We start from the raw sequence: 18,833 nt of genomic DNA, 5'->3' as shown, positions 1-18,833 counted from the left end.
AGAGATGGGAGAGTACTTTGTGAAAGCTGCACTGGGAAGCAGGTTTATGGAAGCAGTAGTAATTTGAGTAATGAGGTTGTGGTACATTCTGCTGTGTCACTGTATGTAAAAGCCACTTTGAATGACGCCATACAAGTCATCTACGTCACATCAACCAAGCTGTAATTTACCGGTGAATGGCTAATGTCAGAGATAAGAAATCTTGACTTCATGCTTAATTTCTTCCATTATCTAGCGGTTAAGGTCCTAGGTTTGTAACCACATGATCTACTCTATGGTTGTTGAGAAAGCAGCAATGGGAGTACCTAAGGCGAGATGAGGCATGATCAACTAAGTTTTGTTAGTTTACTCATTGTCTGTTTCTGTTAAACCTACTTTAGGGAAGTGGGTTTAAATCATTACCTAAAAAATTAAGTTAAACAGCAGTTATCAACAAGCATTTTTTTGCTCTAGTCTACAGAGCAGCTACCACTCTCAGGCAGCATATATCACAAATGTAATTCATTAAAAACATAAAAATAATGTTTTTTGGACCCATTCTATCAGGTGACAAAATATTATTTGAAGGGTACGGGATCAGGAAAGGTCCGTGAGCAGGGACTCGAACTTGGGACGCCCAAAGCGCAACGGCCCTATTTGTCTGCACACCGCCTCACAAAGCTATTGGTGCTATGTATGTTTGTCCAAAAAAATTGTTTTTATTTGTCCTAACAAATAAATAGTTATGTTACAGTCCACATATTGTGTTCATGTTGTATTACAAAATACCTTTTGTATTATTGAGGTGGGTATGGGTAGGTTTATGGTTGGGTTTAGGCAGGAGTCAACATGTCATTATAGATGTAACAACAGAAATGAATTGGAGATGCAATCACATACATGCATTTCTCAGTAAAATAAGTAAAAATAATTTAAATAAAAGACACTTTATATAAAGTAGGTCCAATTTTTCTTTCTGAACACATTCTAGCAATTCTATCATATATGACAAGTTGCAGACTGTATGGTGGACTTTTATTATTGATTCTAAGAAACCTATTATTATATTAAATAATACAATTTACTAATGTTTTATAAATATTTAAGTATTATTGTTACATTATTAATTCCTATGTGTATCTGACACATCTGTGACTGTATCATGGCACTGAACTAACAAGCTATGGATATGTAAATATTACAGCACAATTAAAGAGTTAATCTATTAACATTGCATGGCCTTGCTAATGTACGATAGCAAAAGAAACAGTATAATTTGCTGTATACGCTACATTTTACAGTCTCATCTGGTCATTTTGCTACTGTATAAGTTTGTCTCATGAACACAGACACACGTGCACACACACATATAGCAATCCTAATGTAATTCATTAATGGTGTGTAATGGATTACAGACTTAATGAAGGATGGTTCAGCCATACCATTGGAGTGGATCAACACATGGCCAACACATGCACACACATGAACACAAATCTATGTGTTTAAGAGTATGAGAAAAAGACTGAATCTTACTGCGGGACTATAATTGTCATAATCTGTGGTAGACACGACTGGCAATGTCATCATATTATGTAATACTGAGACAAGTATCTTCTACTCCAGGTGTGTGGAAATGTATTGCATGATCAGCTCAGACAGAATAGCTGGTTTGTAAATGAATGTTTTAACATGTCAAGACCCGTCTGTACCCAGAGAGACCAGAGCATCATTAAGTGTGCTAGGGTCAAGGTGACAGGGTGAGATCACGAGGGCTACAGGTCTTAGATTGCATAAAAGTCTCTCATTACTTGTAAGCCTGTGAGGTTTTTGAACAAAGAAAGAAAAGCTGTAAATACACATGAACACTAACCCCAAAAAGAGAGATCAATGTGAGCATATGCTGATGCATTTGTGTATTTTCAGCTGTCAGATCTGCTAAAATCACTCACATCATTCTGACCTACAAAATACAAAAACCTTTTCAGACCCCTTCATTTCTGAAACACTAACATGACATGAGAGATAAACACACAAACATTTCTCCTTTATACTCTGTAAGGTAAAATACACTTCTCTGCTTTTCCAGATTCACACACTTTTTCCCTCTTTCAATCGATGCCACATAGCGGATAAAACCACGAAAACTGTAATTCATCAAACTATCATTTTCTGCGAAAAAAGGTTTGCACAAACTAGAACAGCAGGCCATTTTGCAGGCAGTAATTTGTAAATCTGACATTTCTCCATTGTTCCACAGGCGGCCTTGTCAGTCGACTCAACAGAGTGATCCAAAACACAGCCATGTTCACCTCAAGCTGAGCACTTGTGCAGTCATGAAAGAGTCTATCCCCTGCCCTTAACAGTACCAAAAAAAGAAAAGAAAAGAGAGACATTTTTATGCAGAAAACCAGACAGGAGAAGGTTTAATGGTGAGAGAAGACAGGACATTAAAATGAAGATGTTTTAGAATTGACAGAGGCCTCACCTTGGTTGACCTCTGACCTTTGGCCACACACAGCTTTCACTCAACACTGCTGGGATGAGGAGGAATCAATTACCGTACAATAAATGACACTGCTGACACATGACGTGCCCATAATAAAACAAGTGAGAAGACCATATGATTTGACAAGGTGGGCATGTGTAATTTAGATATGTCCATTAATCTTTCCTTTCTTTTCCCTTTTCATTCTCTCTCCGTCCCTTCTGTTCTCACTCTCACAGCCAGGTGACATTTCAGTATATATCCAAGCTTTTTATCTGTCTTTCTCACACATATATCTCAAAGCACACACACTAATCTCTATATGATTGGAAGCTAATGTTTCAGCGGCCTGCAGAAGCAATATGAGCAGTAAAGATTAGCCAGATCAGATCTCCACATGTACAGTAGCTTTGGCCCACACTTGCTCTCTCACTCACCCCCACACAGCACTGCAAACCACCCCACAGTCTGAGTGAAATAATCAAAGAAATAAAGAGACAGTCCACCTGAAAAAAAAAAAAAAAAACACAAAATTATGGCCAAACTTCTGTGGCTTTCTTTCTTCTGCTCAACACTAAAGATCACATTTTTGTAAAAATGTCTGAATAAAAAAATGACATGAACACTTAAGCCTTCAAATTTAAAAGGTTTAGGATCAATAAGATTTAGTTTGAAAAAAAATTATACTTTGATTCAGCAAGAATACGTTAAATTGATCAAAGTATAATGTTACAACAAATCCTGTTTGTTTACTATTTCTATTCATTGAATCCTAAAAGACAAATCATGGTTTCCATAAAAATTTTAAGCAGCACTGTTCTCAAAATTAATAATTATAATGTTTCTTAAGCTGCAAATCAGCATATTAAAATAATTTATTAAAGATCATGTGACACTGAAGTCACATCAATTCAGCTTTGCCATCACAAAGAATTATAAACTTTTTGATTTTGTTTGGTGTTAAAATAAAATGCAAAAAATTTTTAAACAACAAGTGGTTGAAGCAGATGGTTTAAACAGCTGCACAGTAAGAGAATGCATAGTGAATATCAACAAAGTTGTTGTCATTTCCTTTCACATTGTTCACAAGTAATCTCACACACACACCACATAAAAACAAACTCTTCTGAAGGAGAAGCATTTTACAGACGTATCAAAGATGACATTAAAAAACCTCACTTACACTCAGGCTTGGGTAGGGAACTGAGTTCAAAATGAGCTTTGATGTAGTGTTGAGAGAGTGAGTGAGTGAGAGAGAGAGAGAGACTGTAAGTGTTTACTGGGTGAGCAAGTATACTGCAAGAAGTGAAGCTGGGTTGAGTTGGACATGGCTTAAATTCTGAACAAGAATAGTGTGTGTCATAGTTTGTGAGGATGAAGTGAGCAGTCCAGACAGCAGAGCAGTTCTGAGTCTATCAATGCATGTCTGTCCTTAGCTGGACAGTGGACACTCTATTCTGCCTTGACTGTCTGACTTGTCTTTGTCCTGTCTAGTACTGACTATTGATATGTGAGTGTTGTATGCAGTTACGTGTTGCACATACAGTATTAACATGCAATACATTATTTGTTGTTAGTGTTCTATACACAAACACGCGCACACACGCACGCACACACACACACACACACACACACACACACAAACACACGCACACAATTTGTGTGACATATGACTAATAACACAGTAGAAAAGCACAACAGCTCTATTCTGCCATACACATTGCCATAACAACCTTGAAAAGGCTATTGGTTCTTGTCAGCCTTGAGGAAGTGGTTATAATTTAAAAAAGTGGAAAGGACGTTTTTCAAGGCAGAGTAAGGAAATGTAAAACCCATCTTTCCTTTTAACTAGTTTTTCCTCTTCTGCTCCAAGGCTGCCTGTGGCATCTAAACTCAAATACAGAAACACCTTTGTGCTATTCAGAAAGCAAAAGAAAAGGCTCTGCTCCTCCAGATATATAAACATAAAACCCAATAAAAACATTTGAGAAACATGATTTGATAAAAAATAATAAATCTAGGATAATGATAAGGATAATCTAGGATAATCTAATAAATCTAGGATAATGTATGTTTGTGCATAATATATTAAAGCTGTATATGCACAGACACCAATGATCCTACTATGTTCAAGGTCCAGAAACGTACAAAGAACATCAACAAACATGTGACATCAATGGTTCAACTTACTTTTTGTGCAAAAAAATAAAATAATGACTTTATTCAACAATTCTTCTCCTCCGCGTCAGCCCTAGTGCCATTTTGGCATCACGTCACATACGCGTGGCTTTCCTCTGAACTTACACAAGGAGCAGCGCAGGCGCATTGTACATCAGCAGCATGATGTGCATGTGTTGTTTACGTGCAGATCAAAGCAAGAGTATGCTTCGTAGCATTCTCCAAAATGGTGCTAGGGTGATGCAGAGGAGAAGAATGGTTGAATATTGTTATTTTAGCTTTTTGCTCACAAAAATTATTCTCGTAAAATTACATTTGAACCACTGATGAAACTTGGACTATTTTAAAGATGTCCTTACTACCTTTCTGAGCCTTGAACATGATAATTGTGCTGCTGTCAGGGTCAGAAAGCTCTCGGATTTCATCAGAAATAACTTTTGTACCGAAGATGACAGAAGGTCTTATGAGTTTGGAAAGAGATGAGGGGTGCCTAATTAATAACAGACTTTTCATTTTTGGGTGAACTATACCTTAAACTATATTAAATTAAAAACTTGAAATCTAAAAAATGTACTCATGTTTTAAAAAAAGATAAAAATTAGAGTTGTTCCAATTCCTATACTAGTATCGGAAATATCACCGATACCACAACAAATTCTGGCATCGGCGAGTACATGAACCCATATACCGATCCGATACCATTTTCTTAAACAAGACCTAGTTATGACCGCTAGCGTTGCCTAACCCCTGCACGGTTCTTCTTCGCTGCTCAGGATGCATTGCAAACACAGGAAGTTGTGCTGTGTTGCCACAAGCTGGTTAGAGCAGCGAAGAAGAAATGAAAACGCGTTAGCAGTATGTCCGTTGTTTAGCAGTATTTCAGACTGGACCAACCAGACAGTAAAACGGCGACTAGGCATTCCACAAGTACTGCCACTTCACTACCAAGTCGGTGCTGAAAATGTAAAAATGTGATGATACCAGCGTCTCTGTAGTACCGGTAGTAAGTTACCGACTCCCGAGTATATTCGGTACCCGCAGCTGCGTTCAGTCGCTTCCGTGTTAGTCTAAGCGCAGGGCTCTATACTGTAGCCGAATATATACTAGTGTCTGTGAATATTAAACTGCAAAATACTCTTTAAATATTACTCCTGCAAATTCTACATCTCTGTGGGTAACGGGCGCGGATGTGTGGGAGCTCGCCGGTTTCTAGTCTCTGCCGTGTGCCACTATATGAGGACACGAACGCATAAACCATCACTTCATGAGAATTTACCGTTTCATTTGAGAAAACTGTCATATCATAAACACAGACTCTCAAAGATCTTCATGGCAATCCTTCATAATAAATGTTCGGTTTTAAGGTGAGTTAATTGACAATATATTAAGCTACTGTTGTAGCCTACAGTAGATTTAGCTATGTCTCTATTTAGTAATAATATGTCTCTATTAATAATAATAATTATGCCTAGATCGGTTGCTTGTTTTTTACTTGTTTTGTTGTAAAGAGATTATCTGATTAATATATCATTTTTTATATTCCTAGACTTATTTGTTGCAGTTTTTTATACAGTTATATTGTAAAACTAAAATACCTTTTTTAGTTTGCGGTGTTCAATTTTTGGCTGCATTTGAAGTTCTTTTTCGCCTTAAGAAAATAAATAATATTGCTGTCAAATTCATGTCAGATAAAAAAAATACTGTAATTTGTATTTTGTAATTTGTAAATGTATTTGTTCATGTTTTATTAAGGGATAAGTCTGAAGCACACCATAAAATAATTCTAGCAATTTACACAGGCCTAGTGGTATATACAGCTGTATATACAGATACACACCCAAGTATCGGATCAGTACTCGGTATCGGCCGATACCCTGAGCTCAGGTATCGGAATCAGTATCGGGAAGAGAAAAAGGGTATCGGAACATCTCTAATATAAATATATAATGTAAAATTATAGTTCAAGCAATAAATTTAATCTTACTGTAAAATGTTACCAAAAATATTGTTAAAAATATCTAACATGTTAGGCATGAGAGAGTCCAGCAAAGATTTCAAGTTTCGGAATTTGTAATGTTTTTAGGCTTTCAGACAGAAACTTAATAATTGTCTTATTCAGAAACCCCAAACTAAAAGTAAGCTGCCAGAACCAACAGGTACACAGGGCCATAAGACAGAGAATGTAGCAAATGAAAGAAAAGTGAATGTAATTATGAGAGTACATGGAACATTTAGACAGATGATTCTGCAGCTGTGCCAGCTTGTCTAGAGCCCCTCCCCTCTCTCTAGCTCTCTCTCTATCTCTCTCTCTCTCTCTCTTTCTCTCCTGTCTCTTATTGGTCTGTGCCTCTGTGACAGCTGCTCCACCACTGCTCTCACCTCTTCTGCTGCATCCCTTTATTCACACAAAGCAGTAGGGGGACAGAGAGTGCTTAGTGTGTGTGCTTGGTGAGAGGGAGAGGATCACCTCTTCTGCTGCAGAGCTCCGTGCAGTTGTTCCTGTCTGTCTCTGAGTTGGCTCTGCAGGTGCCGGATCTCTCGTTGATAATTCGTCGCTTTCCCCGCAAAGTCCTCCTCCTGCTCGTGCAGACGCCGACCCAGAGCCCATACACTCGCTGACGCCTGCTGCTTGTACACCTAGAGCAGCCAGGAGATAGATATGAAAACAGTTGCGCTGGAGAGCACTGAAGAACAGTGGGAGTATCACTTAAACTAAAAAAAAGAATCAAAGGAAAGCAAAATAACTCAAACAACCCTGGAGGAGCCAGAGAAAGACACTACACAGCACGGTAAGACTAAAAAAGAAAAATAGAGCCATTATGTGTGGAGACCTGTTCATCTGTCTGGATTAGATCAAGTCTAACCAATGCAGGAAAAGTGACTGAAACTATTATAACCTAGACAGAGAAGAGCGCAGAGGAAAGGGAAGGATACTGAAGCACTGAAGAAGGTGTGAATTTACGGTTTAATACTTCAGATCGTAAAACCTTTATGAGGAAATATTTTACCCAAGCTTTTCCAACCTTGTGGATGAAAAATTTACCTGTGTGTACACACACACACACAATAAAGAACAAAACAGGAGAAAGGAAACAGTTAATGTAGATGAATGAAGCAGTGATCTGCTGAACCCGCAGACTCAGGGCAGATGCGTTATGGAGAGGAACAGATGTTGGCTTGTCTGCTGCTAAAACAGATGTGAGCCATTTAGATAAACAAACATACACATTTGCGCAGCTCCTCTGGTTTCCAGGAAGAGGCAGCCTGTTGATGCAACTCATCTTCATATAGCAGAGGGCATTAAGACAATTACAGCCGCATGAGTAAACCTGGGTAGTCAGATCTGCTCAGTACATAAATGCCTCATCATAAATATATGACACAGGATATGAGATGGACCTCTGAGAAAAAATTAAGCGCAAAGAAAAACAAGGAGAGGAAAAAAATGGATAGAAAGGGTAATAAATGGGAAATAGAGCGACAGATAAGTGGATGCTGAGCATTGTGCTCCTTGGTAACTGATGTTAGGCACAAATGTGATTTCCTTCAGAGATCAAAACCCAGAGGGAGGAATTCACAAATGATCATCTAATAATATCCAGGAAGAAAATTTCCACATGTGCGTAAATGTAAAAACATTTAGAAACATTTAGAGCACTGATTAGCAATGATAATGTCTTCAACGGACCCCCTGTGTTATCATATCTGCTTCAAGCTGAGAATTAGCATGTGTGGAGAGAGAGATTATGTGTGTGTGTGTGTGTGTGTGTGTGTGTGTGTGTGTGTGTGTGTGTGTGTGTGTGTGTGTGTTTGTTTGGAAGAGAAAGAGGTTTGACTGTCTTCTGTGGGGTTTAAGAACACATAGGTCCAAGCTTTCCCTCACACATCGATCAATAACACTCCACACAAACATGCCGCAGTCAACAGCTCTTTCAGTGAATGTGTGTGTTAGCATTCAATTACAGCAATTCAGACTCTCTCTGGATCTCTGGTCAATTTCTCTTCTTCCAAAACCTCAGTGAGAAATTAGAGTTGTCTTGACCATTTCAAAGAATATCTGAGCAGCCATCAGACAAACCACAAACCCATTAAGGAGAACTGTAAACAATATCGCAAACAAATGTGGCAACATGGAGTGATTTTAGTGACATGTGGTGGACTGCATTGGGTGAACTGCTAATGTGATTTCAGTTTGTGATATCATTTTTTATTTATATCATTGTGATATATTAAATTGAGCTTGTGATAACAGGTGTTGCTATACTGATTTAGCCATGAAATTCTTACCATCCGGATAAATCTGTCAATTGGAGCGGTTAGCAGCATCATCCATTTGCAGTTTGGATATTTCACTTCTGTTTTTAAGATTTTCTGTCTTTAGAGAGTTTTGTATTCTCTTTTGCACTCTGCTGTCTGTAATGAAGCTTTTCCATACAAAACTTCTTCCTAAAAGCTCATATGGCATTTTATGCCAAGACTAATGTTGTCAAAATGAAAAAGCCCTACTCAAGACCAGATTATTTTAGGCAGTGGTCAGAATTAGGCTAAACAATGTAGGGAATCCTTTTGGGAAGTTTTCCCTGTCAACTGTAATTGAACCAGGGGGCAGATTTAAGAGGATCTTTTTTTTATTCTTAAGGAGAAAATGACCTCAAAGGCCATATTTTTATGCCCCCCTGCAGATTACTATAATTATCATAATTAGCAGGTGCACTATTATGATATGACTGGCTTGAAGGGAGTTCTCTTGGAGTCACAGTTTCCAATGTGTTGTGTATTATAAATAGTTATTTTTAAAGAGCATGTCAGTGTCCTGTTGCAATCATTTGCTCTCTGTCTCCTTAGCTTTCTCTAGAATGAATGTCTCTGTATCTGTGTAGTTCTGAAAATGATGTTGTAATGATAAAATTAAAAACTATAGTATATTATACAGTATTATATAGTATATTTCTGAATATGAAAAGAAATGTATAAGACTTTGGTTTGTAGTCTCTTTTCAGATGACTAAGCTTCTGGGTTGCTTTTACAGCTTACTTAAGTTTCACAACTGATATTTCAGCTTTTTTAACTAAAGGCAGTAAACATTTCTAATTGACAAAACTGTTTATACTGGTAAACTAGTGGTTTTTAATGAAGAAGACAAGTGTGGAAGTTGTGAGTTAAACCTCTTTACTAAGGCTTGTTCATGTTAGTATGGACAAAAAAGGTAGAGATGTCGGTGTAGTATGACTCAATGAACTACTCCACCGTAACCATGGTGGTTGCCTGGAGACTCCTGATGTTGGAAAAGTTTTCATTAAGGCTCATGTTCACTGCAGTCTCACTGCTGCTTTCCACCTGAATGCCACCCGTCAGTCCAAAACTGAAACATGACATTTAGCACCTCTACTAATTTTGATAGAATTTCCTTGCACTCTTCCATTCACAGCCAGACAACATGATATTTAATGGATTTTTAAACACAACAAACAGAACGTGTTTTACCATTCTGTTGTTATTAAAAATAAAATACACAACATATATTTTAGAAAATAACAGAATATATACTATACTGTTCAAAAGTCAAAGTTTATTTGGTTTATTTAATAAATTAAAAAAAAACAGTAAACAATGTTGTGAAATATTATAATTTAAAATACTGTTTTCTATTTTAATATATTTTAAAATGTAATTCATTTCTTAAAAGGCAAAGCTGAATTACTCCAATCCTTAGTGTCGCATGATGCTTCAGAAATCATTCTAAAACGCTAATGTGGTGCACAAAAAACATTTCTTATTAAGTGTTCAAGCATGTCAATGTTCATATATTTACACAAACCCTAGATCTTCATATCATATGATAGATCTCCTCATCCTATAACAACTTCTGTGACTAATCCTGTCAATCATAAATATTCACAAATACTGTATGTAAAAAAAACTACTTTTTGCAAACTAGTCCTAGGTTTTTCTCTCAATCTCGATCAAGCCACCGCAGTAATATTCTCTGGACTCTCTAGATCAATAATTATCACAAAATAAAAAAAATATATATATATACATTTTTTCCTTTGATTTCTATAACCGGATCATTTAGAAAAGGGACATGGCCAAATATACCCAAAACTCTATAAAACCTAAACAGAAACGCAAAACTTTACGAAACTTGGTGAAAACGTGTCAGAGGACTCATAATAAGCATGCAAAGTTGAATGGAGATCAGACCATAAGTGGCACTATAACAGTTAAAAAGGCCTAAAAACCCAATATGTCTATAGAAAATTACCTTGAATTGTAAAATAAAAGTCATACATTCACACATAAACAAGATCTTCATATCACATGATTGATCCTCTCATTCTGAACAACTTTGTATCTAGGACCACTGCTGTCAATAACATTGCTGATGAAATATTAAAGATAATTTAAAAAGGTTACTTCCTAAATGAAACCTCAAAACTTAATGAAACCATAGGTGGCACTATAACTTTCATAAATCTTAAAAATCATCATATTTCTGTGGTCAATTATCTGGATTTGCCAAAAAATGCCTTTTTTAAATCATTGATTTAGGTAGTTACAGCTACGTTAACTCAATGTCTTTATCTTCATGTGCTTAAATGCCTTAAGTGCTTGAACCCCAGTAATCGTTGCTTGTAGCTATATTTTCTTATTATTATTTGCATAAAGCAATTGTGCTGCTTAATATTTTTGTGATACCATTTTCTAGCTTCACTCTTTGAGGAATAGAAAGTCCAAAAGAATAGCATTTATTTGAAATAGAAATCTTTTATAATATTGTAAATGTACTGTACACTATACACTATCACTTAAAAAACAAAAGAAAAAACACTAACCCCAAACTCTGAATGGATGCAAACACCGTTCAGTACTTGACATGTGGCGATTAATCATAATGAGCATGAAAGCCAATGCAGTAAATTAAAATGTGTTGTAAGTAGTGTAGATCAGCATCAGATGTGTGAGATGAGATCCCTAATCTGAAGGCTGCTGTGATTGTTCCTGACATGCGGTAGGAGGTCAAGACAGTTTGAGTGAATAAAGTAATCTAACGTAATTGTGCTTTTGAAAGAATCCACACATATTCCAGAGGGAAACGTGGGGCAGGCTGAGGTCAATTTACTGAAGTATGCAAAGATTATGTTTTTTTTTTTTTTTTAATGAAAGTTCAAAAGATAATAGCAAAAGAGTGATGAACATGGTAGAAGCATTTATAATATGTCCTAAGGTCTGGGAATCAAAAATGTGGATTTGGTTCTATGCAGCTCTTGTTGGCTTCTTTCAGGTGTGCTTCTCTTCAGCTCAGCTGTGAACTGCAAATGACCCTAATTTCAGTAGAAAATCTAAATAAATAAATTTCACTCGTTCTCTCGATCTATTCCCCTTCCGCACCAAACCTACAGAGCCTTTTTCCCTCAAATTCTGGTTACAAAAGCATCTTTGAAGCTAAGGGCCCTGCTTAGGGACTTGTGAGTTAGGGCTGCTACAAACAACACACACACATTACACAGCAGCTACTTCCCCTAGGGACTTGTTACGTACAAACAAAGTGGATACGTGATCTATGGCATCTTCACTCTGCCTGCCCTATTTGAGTCAGGAAGATGAAGACTTCTACACCTACAGCACTGTCACTAAAGTTGTCTATAAGATCATGGAGACCTGGTATGTATTAGGTACCGTTGGAAGATTACAGAAATATAGACCTGAATGAATAATCTCAGATAGATTGAGTTTCAATCCTCTAGATAATACCAGTCCTAAACGTGTTAGTGAATAATCTTTAATATACTAAAACCCTTGATAGATTCAAAATGTCTTTAATACATACCTTAACAAAAGCACCAAACCCCAGGTGCATTTGCTCTCTGAAAGGCTGATATAACACATGTATAACTGACAGACAGAAAAACAGCTTAACGGGCTGATAAGGTGCTAAAAAAAAAAACACACACACAGTAAGAGAACACACTGTTAATGCAACTAAAATCTGCAGGGATCACACGTTATTTAGGAAGCAAAAGATAGATTTACACCTTCAGGAAATACATTCTACCTACTTTTTATGTTTCTTGAGTAGTGATAGGAATTGTACAGTATTTAATGATTCTGATTCTGATTAATTGTAATTTTTCAGTTAGTTAACAGTTCTGCCTATGATTTATTTTGCACTTTTACATAAACATTTGGACAGAAAAAAAAGGAATTCTACTGCCAAATGATGAAATCTTCCACCTCTTTTCAGAGGTGGCACAAATACAATCCAATTACTGGCATTAACTATGTATTAAACAACAATATAAAACACATACACATGCATATATGTAATCCACATAGCATGCATTCATCCTAAGGCACAAAAAGAAACATTTAACCTCTTGACAAAAGCTAAACAAATGCCGGAACAAATGTTTACCTGTGTGCATATGAAGATTGTGTCAAATACATTTCATTGTCTCATTGTCAGAGTACAGGAGTAATGGCATGGTCCTAATCTTTTGCCTGACATACTGTGTGAATCTTTTGGTCCTAAAAAATTGCCTGACATACTGTGTGAATCCAATTATTTTTAACTGGCAGAATAGATTAGCAGCACAGACCTGCAATCTGCTTTTGAAAAAGGCCCTACAAAATACACTTCCACTGTCTTTTGAAATGCTCAGTTCACTCTATCTTCATCTCCATTCCTTCATTCCCTTGTAATCTTTCCACACAGAAAAATATGTTATTGCTATACAAAGCATTTTAGATTTCCTATAATTAATAAAATGAATTCAGTCTCATGCTCTTTGAGATGACAGTAAGTAGCAAAAATTGGACAGTGCAAGTGAGAAACACTTTCTCAATGCTGTGTTCAAGCTGAAGATACAGCACAAGAGAGTGTGTATGTGCAGCCTGAGGCTGATACACAGTTAAAACATCTGTAAAAATGACACATGATTATGAGAAGAGACCATGTGAACTTGATTTTAATCTCAGTATTCACTTTCAGAGATCAATAAAGAGTTGCATCAATAGCTTGAATGAAAGAGAGCACTGAATGTGTCACTGATGTATTTCTTAATTTGTCCCACTTTTTTATAAGTGACTGAAAAGAAGCAGACTATTATTTTCTGTGCTCTGAATCACTACCCTAAATGTATGTTTACATAGACATTACTGCCTCTTTTTCAGATTTGCTGTCCAACCTAATGAGGTAAATAATCACATTCAATACACAATAATGCAGCTTAAGATATTCAGAGTCAACTTACCATCTAATATAGCCTAATACAGAACTTCAGTTTTAATCATTCTTGCACAGTATGACAATTTTTGTGAGTCTGGCTTCAGAAATAAAGGATTGGCGATGAAGGATTTCAAACCACAGCCCTGAGTAATGAAATATGAACAAATCTGCATGTGCCTTAAGAGCAGATCCCAGCATCCGGTCAGCTTCCATTTGTAACTCACTATTCATAAGGTATTCATAATCATCATCTATAAATGATTGAACAGAGCTTTAAATAGCATTGCCTTTATTGTTAAAACAGAAAGGCACTCACAGTCCTCTCTCTGCACCTTGTATCTTACATATACAAAATGGTCTAAATAATTGAATTGACTTTGGAATCTCAGGTCTCTGGAAAGCAAGATGAATGAGGCGGCTAAATTAAAGAAGTCCAAGTGATTGCACTTGAAAACGACTTAATGAACTGTGTGTGTTGCTGTATGTGACGTAAATAACTTTTGCCTGACATCTTTCCAATAATGAGCTTTGATTCACACACTGCACATCTCCTGAAGTATGATTACTAGAGATGCTAAGTGTTTAAGCAATAAGAAGTGTGTGAGAGTGGCTCAAGGGCTTTATTTTATCTTAAAGGCATGGTTCACCCAAAAATTTATCGGGATACATCACAACAGTATTTGGTACGAAGGAAGAGTTGTAGTATGTCAAGCAGGTTAAAACATGAAGGTAGGGCTGCCATTTAGCCAGTAGTAGACAACTGGCTTTTCAGTAGCCGTAAGCATGATAAATGTTCTTCTTGTTAAAACTGAATTTTACAGTTTGCAGAAATGCTGTCCTTTGAATTTCCTATTCATCAAAGAATTGTGAAAAACAATTTTTTAGTATTGATAACAATAATTCTACTGGAGTAATGGCTCCTGAAAATTCAGCTTTGCATCATATAAATTACATTTTAAAATACATTTAAATAGAAAAATAATATTACACAGTAAAGCTGTTTTTACTCTATTCCTGGTCAAATAATTGTCTCATGACTCCTCCAACTGCTTGGTCATAGATTGACCCCTAGCGCTTGAATTGTAGAGTAGGTTGGAATTGGCTGGTTATTATATGCATATGTGACATCCCTCAAGCAGCTAAAGCACACAGCAATACAATAATTAAACCGTGTTCCCTATGTGTGGGACTATCCAGTATTATCCAGTGGGACTAACAAAAGACCATTTTATTTATTTGTGAACTCTGCAGTCTGGACTGCTGCATGTTCCTGTTTACTAACTAGATTGCACTGTTAGTTTGGAAGAACAGGAAACCTGCAGTCAGGCTCACAGCAGTCTCACATAATTACAAGGGAACATGAAATCATCTCACCTCAAGAGCAGCTCAGAAATGGTCTGTAGGATTAATGTTTCTATGAAGGTGAAAGAACAATGAGCTAAACCATAAACCGAGTCCACTGTTAATGTTAAAACTTCTGTAAAGGTTTAAGGCTTATGTATCCAAGGAAATATTTAAATACATTTCTCAAAACGGTGTCCGTGTTTGCTCACTTTGCATAGTAGTGTTGTATTTATGTGGCACAGAGATGCATTAAATATTAGCTTAGCATCTTTTCAGATGTTTGTCACTGCAGAGTCTGTTGAGAGATTATTCCAACCATAATACAAAAACACTCGACTGTAGATGAATTATGTGCTAACTTATCCTTCTACTAACAGATTTTTCCAGGAAGATTGCTGTGCCAAGTACACGTCAACATACTGCTCTCCTGAGTGATATAAAATGGCCTATGTAACATTTATAATTTATAATCCATGACATTCATTAGGTCCCCATTTCAAATGCTTTTTGCGAGATACAATTACAATGACAAAATTGGTTTTGTCCATTTAAGCTACAAATGAGCTTCTTTTATTAGATTTGAAATGTAAGATGTAAGAAAACTCAGAGCACATCTGTCCTCTGAAAAGCATGTTAAAATACCATATGCCATTACTGTTATGAAAAAGGGAAAGAGGGAAAGAAGAACAGAGAGGGAGAGAAAAAGAAAAGCTTTCATGCCCCAATACACATTAGAGTCACAAGGACTGCCGTACATTACCATTTCTACATCAATCAATGCTTGCCATTCTCATTCACACTCATTTCCAGCAAATGTTGAATTTTTTTTTCCTTTTCTTTTTTTTTAATCAAACTAAAATGCATCTGAAAACTGGATGATACCATTTGAACAGGGAATGGAAACAGTGAGTCTGTTAATCTGCGATCTAGAAAAGGCTCTGCAAATACATTCAATACAGGTTTACCCTAAACAGCCTGCAATCATGTTTCTTTATTGGGCTTCTATTGAGACCCTCTCTGCTGGCTTTTTTTTTTTTTATATCCAGCAAAGCAAAACAAATTCTTCTCAGAAATACAATTATGCAAGGGCATTGTTTTCATTAATAATAGAGAGAGATTTGTATGCTGGAGAAGCATGCTCTTTGCCCAAAGGGCCACTATTTCATTTCTCCAACAATTGGCGTTTCTTCCTTCTGTATAACAACAGCTGGGTGACATTAAGGAAACAAAAACAGTTGGCTCCCCAAGACAATCCCACGTCGATTCCACATTTCGTTCCATAATTAATTCCACAAAAAGTGATTAACAAAGCGGCCTAATTAGGCCTTTGGAGATTTGCAGACTGAATGAGACATTAAAAACACCCATGTGGCACAGTAGGAAGCTTCATATGAAGACTTAATAGCATTGGTGTTAGTATATTACAGTCACGCTAACAATACACTAAAGCATTATTGCATAGTACACTGTAGGAACCTCTTCCTGTAGGAAATCACTTACAGTGACTAAACCCATAGATTTGTTTACAGTTGTCATAATATCATTCTTTCTTAACAACAGCATATTTCAGCTTGATATAAATGGTGGATAAAATGTTTTATCCTGACAAGAAAATCAAGAAATAATGAGAAAATCCAGTAAACTATTATCAAATCTGAGGGATACTTCACAAGCTGAGATTGGGGCAGACTGACATTTACTGTTAAACTGTAACAAATTTAGAGACAAGTTTAGCATCTACAAAATAATGATGCATCATCCAATAAATAAGGTAAATAAATAGACCAATTTGCTTGGTCAATAGTGATGGGTCATTCATGAATGATCCCTTCATTGTGTCTGTCATCTGACAAATGAACAAAACAATAATGAAGGTAATGTTCCCTGTAAATTATCTTTGGCTGCCTTATAATGATTTCTTAATTCGGAATATGATCAAGATTGTGTAGGCATAGGCTGAAATCCTAGATTACATCTGAGGGTTGTTGTCCCCAAATATATATTTAGAAACCACGCTATGTATTGTAAATAACTTTTTAGACTTTATAAAACTTTAAACAAAATGAAAAAAATGACTTGAATAAAGATTTTTTCTTTTTTATGAATGAGATTCAATTACTGTACTTAAAAAAAATATTATGAATTGTGGTATTACTACATAAATACATAAAAAAAAACACCAGCAACAACATGCCACTAGGAACATTCTGTCCAAATTGTTTATTACCCAAAAAGCTTTAATTTTTCAGTTAAAAATATTAACAATATTTGTTATAGTACAAATCTAAGCAAATTTATGCATCGAGAATAAACAGATATTACACTATTTTTCAGTGACAAACAATTATTCAAATATACCGTATTTTCCGGACTATAAGTCACACTTTTTTTCATAGTTTGGCTGGTCCTGCAACTTATATATGTTTTTTCCTCATCATGACGTATTTTTGGACTGATGCGACTTATACTCAGGTGCGACTTATAGTCCGAAAAATAGAGTAATAAATAATAAATCTCACAGAAAGCATAGGCACTCAATAAATCTAATACATACAGTAGATGATATTTATTGAAATCTTGTCAAAAGAAAAATATACTTTTAACCCTTACGTCTTGAGAAAAAAAAAATCATCTGTAATATTATACAGTACTTCACTGTAACTGTGCATGATGTCGTATTCTGTGCTAACATCCTTTTCTTGTTTCCCCAGAGCATGAAGCCACAATGAGCTGTGCTCAGGCTGAACCAGAGGAGAGCTCCGCTAATGCCAGCGCCAATACTAACACCGGCCTTAACAGCACCACCAACGATGAGTTGGAGTGCAAAATCTGCTACCAGCGTTACAATGCACACAGCCGCAAGCCCAAGATTCTGGACTGCCTGCATCGCGTGTGTGCCAGATGCCTCAATAAGATCCTGGACATGGGGGACGGCTCCAGCTCCATCAGCTGCCCTTTCTGCCGCCACGAGACACAGGTCAGCGAGCATGAAGTGTCAGGGTTACCAGACGATTCAAACATAATTTGCCGTCTGGCAGTGCGGGACAAGTCCTGGAGTTCGGACCACAGTAAGGAGGTAGTGCTGACGCCCAAGAGCCTGTCCTCCAATGAGAGTCCATCCCACGACTCCTCCAACTGCCTGGTCATCACCATCATGGAGGTGCAACGGGACCAGCAGCGCTCGCCCAGCCAAAATGCCAGCTTTGACTACTACGGCGACCACAGTCTGGACTCAGTCTCCGTAGCATCTAACAGTGGTGCATTGGACCAAGATGCACTGTCCAAGTTCTGCAATCACGTGCCACGAGTCTTGGTGTGGCTGCTGGGCTTTTTCTATTTCGGTTCACTGCCGCTTGGCATTTACTTGCTGGTGATCCAGAGAGTGACTCTGGGGATTGTGTGCGTAAGTCTAGTGCCGTCCAGTCTCACAGTCTGTCTGGTCTATGGCTTCTGCCAGTGTCTGTGCCAAGGCATGTGCGACTGCTCCAACAGGGGGTGACTGGTACAGAACAGGCCCCAGTGAAAAATCATAGGCTACATCATCGCACAATACAGACAGGAGATAAAAATGCTTGCTATGAAGGGATGTGTACAAGCAGCTGTGATAAGAGGACGGGT

General features: G+C 37.0%; 2 protein-coding genes across 2 annotated transcripts in view; one reads left to right on the top strand and one right to left on the bottom strand.

Annotated features, from left to right (window-relative positions):
• Window positions 1–18,833, bottom strand: part of cep89 (centrosomal protein 89) — a 65,240-nt gene that overhangs the window by 8,508 nt on the left and 37,899 nt on the right. Inside the window, 1 exon segment of the mRNA XM_059532322.1 lies at window positions 7,110–7,279. Coding sequence (XP_059388305.1) covers window positions 7,110–7,279 — 170 coding nt within the window.
• Window positions 7,275–18,773, top strand: zgc:165481 (uncharacterized protein LOC100073327 homolog). Its single transcript, XM_059532334.1, has 2 exons — window positions 7,275–7,431; window positions 17,927–18,773. Exon 2 carries the CDS (start codon window positions 17,941–17,943, stop codon window positions 18,712–18,714), a length of 774 nt encoding a protein of 257 aa, XP_059388317.1. The 5' UTR covers window positions 7,275–7,431; window positions 17,927–17,940; the 3' UTR covers window positions 18,715–18,773.

Source organism: Carassius carassius, chromosome 3, assembly GCF_963082965.1.
Source record: "Carassius carassius chromosome 3, fCarCar2.1, whole genome shotgun sequence".
Taxonomy (NCBI): Eukaryota; Metazoa; Chordata; class Actinopteri; order Cypriniformes; family Cyprinidae; genus Carassius; species Carassius carassius.
Note: the sequence above shows the minus strand (reverse complement) of the source record. Positions and strands in the feature narration are given on the sequence as shown.

What these genes read in the sequence shown, in the direction of transcription:
- zgc:165481 (XM_059532334.1), top strand. Translation starts at nt 17,941, where the DNA reads ATGAGCTGTGCTCAGGCTGAACCAGAGGAGAGCTCCGCTAATGCCAGC.